The sequence below is a fragment of the Nicotiana attenuata genome, chromosome 7, assembly GCF_001879085.1.
Source record: "Nicotiana attenuata strain UT chromosome 7, NIATTr2, whole genome shotgun sequence".
Classification (NCBI taxonomy): domain Eukaryota; kingdom Viridiplantae; phylum Streptophyta; class Magnoliopsida; order Solanales; family Solanaceae; genus Nicotiana; species Nicotiana attenuata.
The window spans coordinates 46,448,108-46,453,690 of NC_031995.1; the positions used below are offsets into that span (position 1 = coordinate 46,448,108).

The 5,583-nt window shown below is 34.4% G+C and overlaps 2 protein-coding genes across 2 annotated transcripts; both read right to left on the reverse strand.

Annotated features, from left to right (window-relative positions):
* On the reverse strand, positions 1,190–1,925 carry LOC109230481. The gene has a single exon (XM_019395973.1). The coding sequence runs from the start codon at positions 1,604–1,606 to the stop codon at positions 1,337–1,339; it is 270 nt and encodes an 89-aa protein (XP_019251518.1). The 5' UTR covers positions 1,607–1,925; the 3' UTR covers positions 1,190–1,336.
* Positions 3,963–4,521, reverse strand: LOC109230482. Its single transcript, XM_019395974.1, has one exon. The coding sequence runs from the start codon at positions 4,365–4,367 to the stop codon at positions 4,110–4,112; it is 258 nt and encodes an 85-aa protein (XP_019251519.1). The 5' UTR covers positions 4,368–4,521; the 3' UTR covers positions 3,963–4,109.

Here is a 5,583-nt window from a genome sequence, read left to right on the forward strand (position 1 = left end):
CTTAGCGAGAAATTTTATTTTGAGTGAGACCAACCAACAAAACTTGTATGAGGCACCTCTACCTATTTGACAAATGGAAATATGGGTCCCACGTGTCTCTATCCCCTTTTCTCAATTCCCTCCCTCATATTTTTACCAACTTTACGGGATGACAAAATGAAAAAGCTGTCAACTTTTATCCTCTATCTTCTACTGCTTTTCTAAAAGGAACAGAACAAGTGGATTTTTAGGGTCGTTGTTCGTGTATGCTTGTCCAAATTCAAGAGTGTAAAAAGAAGAATGACTGATTTTTTTTTTCCTGTATTTTAAAATAGAAAACTGATAGGCAAAATATTTTTGCGGGAGAATCATTGATTTTTTGAGATATCTATGCTTTCTAGTTCCTTTGTAATTGTCGGATCAATAGTTTGGTTGAAGCTTATTAATCTGATATCTCACTAGTGTGCAGTGATATAAACTCTACTTCACATTTATCATTTAATTTTAGTATTGTTGCTTGGATACAACTTTGAATATCTTTAGGTTTGAAGACCTTTTCTTTTGTGATGATATGGGATTCTAGGTTTGAATTTTTATCGTGTACTTTATTTTCTGCGATAATTGAAAATTGTTGGATTCTTAGTGGCATATGCTAAATTTGAATCGTTGTTTGAGTTGAAAGTGTTAATAAAAATATTTGATGGTTGGATTCTACGAGACTGCGTTGGAGAAGGAAAGGAACAAAATGCATTTGACTCAAAATTAAAGAGATGATGCATTTTAGTAAAAGTTGAAAGAAGAAAAAGGAGGACTGAATATCACTGCTGAGAGAAACAGGAGCAAAAGTAAGTAATGAAGGACCCACTCTTCAGTAAAATTGGGTAAAAAAGATGAGAAATGAGATGGTGGAATGGGAAACACGTAGTGTCATAGAGATAAAAGGAGGGAGCTGACATGTCATACAAGTTGGTTGAGTCTCCCTCAAAATAAAATTCCTTTAACTTACCTGTATTTGTCAATTTTTCTATTTGATTTACTATATCTTTTATGATGTTCTGCAGTATTGATCTCACATCAAGAGCAGAGACGACCATGAGAAACGACTTCTCCATATGCTGAAAAATATTGATGAATTATTCAGACCATAAAAGTAACATTCAATATTATTTGCAAGCATGTTGAAGTGAACAAAATACTAAGTAGGAGTAACTGGTTTAATAACCATCAGTTTATCAACTTTCATACAAATAATTCGAAATACACGCGTCTCTCGAGGTCGAATACCATAAAATTCTATTTACAATCATAGCCCTACATTTCTTTCTGTTTCTAAAAACTATGTTTCTGGGAAGAAAGATCAGTTGGGACCCCAACAGCTCAAGTACATAACTTTCCTTAAAGATTCTTCAGATTGCTTTGGCTTCTCACTACTTGCAATCAGTGACGATGAAGAAGAAGAAGAAGAAGAAGAAAGCTTCTTAGTTTGAGAGAAAGATCTCATGTTATTCTTTGCGTGTTGAGCGAAGGACCTCAAAGGGTAATTCCATCTGCAGAAACCTTGATCTTTTAAAACTTCCACTGCTCCAACACTCGCTGCTACTATCCACGCTTTCCTGCTTGAACTCATGGTTTTCTTCTTAAATAAATATAATCGAACCTCTATATTTTCTATTTCGTTTTAAAATAGATAGAATCCTGCTTTTGCTTATCTATCTTTTGATTTGATGATTTTGAAGTTGATACCAGGAGTGTGAAGCTAAGGCTGAATTTATAGGCAAAAGAAAAAAAGAACTCAAGTGTGTTGAGAGAATCGGACCTTTTGGACAAGCTAAAGGTGATAAACCAGTGGCTGTTTGGAGAACTGTGTGCTCTTTACAGTTGCAGCAAGTGGTTTTCTAGTTATTTTATTCGTGAAAACAGGGGACAACATTTATGTACTGATTTATTCAATTTTTATCAGAGGACAAGGGGTTGGACACCATCCCTCACGGGGGTTAGGTTCAAATACTTAATAAGTTAGGGAGGAATTATTAATACAGCGATAGTAATGTATGAAATTATAGTAGTATAAAACTTAATAATACAAGAATTATGTAATATAGGCTTTATTTTTTATTGAATGTTTAACATATTAGTATAATATGTATAATTCAAGATATTTATTTTAACTTTTTATATAAAAAAAAAATCCTTTTACTGTTATAATAGTTAGCTTAGCATTTTAATATATGTATTACTATTATTCATATTCATCCTATCCTATATAATATTATAATTATATATACACACACACTTGACATAATTTATGCATGTTTATTTAGGAAAGCTAAAAGGAACAATGAAAAACGCCATATTAATTTTACGTGAAGATTAAAACTCCTCGAGTTCTAACCAAATATTGTACAAATTAATGCGATTTTATGTGGAGATAATCAAACCATCCTAAGTTTAGTAAAGTTTAGGAGCTTTGAATCGGTATGGTTCAGTAAATTCATTTCTTGTACGGAGATCATACAACATTCAAGTAATTTATGGTTCGGTAAATTCATTTTATCTTGTACAGAAATCATCCATAGGTAAGTGCTGTCTCGGTAAGTGCTCAACAAAACTAGATGTTGTTGGCTGTGGATTCCTGTAGATTTGGAGCATGGTTTTCCGCACTTTGGTGTGCAGATGTGGATGTACATTTTTGCCCTCGCATAATTTTCATGAGAGAATATTTGAGTGTGTAGTTGGTATTTCAAGTATTACTACTTGAGAGTGGAGAATCGGCTTGAGGGAGCACACAGAAATTTGGTATCTTGTTTGGATTATTTGAGACGTGCTGATGTGCATATAATGCCTAAATACATGAACAATAAGATAAATGCACACGGATTGGCAAAGACTACTTAACCATGGGAAAAGATCTTGAAAACAAAACCACTTAAATGTTGTGGAGTTACGTGCTTCAAAGTAACCACGTGCAGCTCACACGGTTGAAAATTTATAACGTTGTGGTATGATATTTTTAAAACTTATTCAGATTCAACCAAACTAGTGTCGTCTTCAAAATTCTAAAACCATGGTGGTTTGTTTATGTGGCGATGGATAATTATATGAGCCAGTGGATAATGCTATCAACGACCAAATTTGAGTTAAAAAATTCTCTATACATACAAACAAGTTATCCTTTTCTGTCTCGTATATCGCTGCTAAATATAATGCGATATTTATCACTTTATAGATGCTAGGGAGCAAAGTATATATCGCCGAAGGAGTTCTGTTGGATTTGTGCTTTCAATTTTGTGGCAAAAGTTAAAGACAGTACACTCAAACTCCAATAAAAGTTCTTGGAATTCAAAGTAATACGGGCTTTAACTCCATGAATTTTCCTGGAATTCCATTATATATTTCAAATCCAAGAACAATTCCTAAGGTTTTGAACTATAAATTTTTAAACTTCAGTAATAATTCCTGGAATTCTTCCATATTTTAGGAATTAATGAAAATAATCTCCCAGGCCAAGTCTTCTTCCTTCCTACGGTTTAACACAGTGGCGGATCCAGGATTTTAAAATTATGGGTACTCGCCGATAAAAACTTCAAAAGAAGAGGAAAAATGAATTTACTTGTGGGTGCTCGCTCAATATTTATTTAAATATTTGTACAGTTGCCTATATAAATTTATTAATATGGTCAAAGTTAATGGGTGCTTAAGCACCCATGTGCATCCGCCACTGGTTTAACATAAGGATGATTATTAACACTTTTCACTGTAGTTTGGAGGGTATGGTTTATGTCCTCCTCTATGTACTAACCTTTTTTTTGCCTAAACCCCAGCATCCATCAATGGTGGGCTTTTGTAATAACAAAAAGTAGTACTCGTCGATTTCACTTCAAATGTTTTTAAACGAAAAATGAGAAATGAATTTAACGATATAAAATGGTGCAAAACCTCAAAGTTACAAGATAATTGAGTCCAAGATATGTGGATTGCAAAAGTCAAAAAAAGATCTATCCATTAATTTTAGCCGGGCAATTTAGCCTCAACCTTTACGGATTACCGGTTTATCCATTCATCATTTGGCCTCTCAATATTGTCAAAGACTATGTACAGAAAGATGACACAAAATTTAACTACTATTGGTTTCAATTAGGACCCCAACAGCTCAAATACAAGACTTTCCTCAGAGACTCCTCAGACTGCTTCAATTGATGTTTGTTTGCAGAAACCAAAGAAGAGCGAGGAGAGAGCTTCTTGGCCTGTGAATATGACCTTACATTGTTCTTTGCGTGTTGATGTATTGTTCTCAAGGTGTAATTCCACCTACAAATTCCTTGATCTTTCAGTGCCTCTACTACTCCCAAGCTCACTGCTGTAACCCATGCCCTGCTTGTTGAACTCATTCTCTAATTAATCTTGATTCTTGAAACTCTTTTCTAAGTGTTGGGAAGGGTTATTTTGCTGGAAAAGGTTTACGAATGCTTGTATAGAACGTAGATTGAATTCTCTCCGTCTATATATAATGCACATTTGCACATACAAATAAGAGCCGGAAAAAGAACAAACCCAAAACAAGAGGCTTTTGGCTGTGCTTTCTGTGGTCTTGGAGCACAGTCATTTTCACTTTTGGAGTTTGGTGTGAGGCTGTGAATGTACATTTCCGCCCTTGCTATATTTTTTTATGATCACAATTATAGGGGTGTAGTTGGTATTTCAATTATTAACACTTGAGAGAGGGTCCGTCGGTTGAAAGAGCACACAGAATTTTGAGTTGTTTTGTAGTACTTGCTAGATTAGAGAACACAAAGAGAGACATGTGCACTTGCTACAATGAGACACGCAGAGTGACATGTGCTGATCGATATTGCCAATATATAGATAAATAAATATTCTCTCCGGTCCAAAATAAGTAATCTTTTGGCCTTTTTTTGTGGTCCAAAATAAGTGATTTTTCCAGATTTCAATAATGAATTAATTATTTTTTTCCTACATTGTCCTTGGAGTAAATAGTGTTGGAATATGTGTTAGGAGTGTTTATGTGAGACAGTAAAGGTTAATATGGTCAATTCTATTGCTATATAATGCTAAAAGGTGGATTTATTAATGTAGACATCGAAATTTTAAGGAAAAAGTCAAATCCTAAATTAAAGATACTACAGGACTCTAGAAATCCTAGGAGTCTATTAGGGTTTCTTGGAGGCTGCTCTACCCTAAACTCTAACTCACACCTATATAAAAGGATGCATATTCCCTTGAAGAGGTGTCTCAAAATCCCATAAACTCTTGGGATATTCACAAAGAGATCAAAATATGGCCGGATACTTCTTGACAATCAAATAGTTCAAGAAGCTGGAGATCAAATACATCCCCAGGAGGTCTGCATCATCCTACATTCGAGAAATACGCGGCTTAAGCCCTCGAATCACGGAGATTATCAGGAGAGAAGAATCAAGGGAGAAACAGGATTGTACCCGCATCATTTTATCAATAAAACTATGTTTCTTCGTATTTATTTTGTGATTGCAATTTATTTTTGTATCACATATAATTTGTTGCAAACAAATTGACACGCCCAGTGGGAAAGTATCTACCTCTCATCTCAACTTTTCATTCACCAAA

Bases quoted from the DNA above. Each gene is read 5' to 3' on its own strand.
- LOC109230481 (XM_019395973.1), bottom strand. From the start codon at position 1,606: ATGAGTTCAAGCAGGAAAGCGTGGATAGTAGCAGCGAGTGTTGGAGCA.
- LOC109230482 (XM_019395974.1), bottom strand. From the start codon at position 4,367: ATGAGTTCAACAAGCAGGGCATGGGTTACAGCAGTGAGCTTGGGAGTA.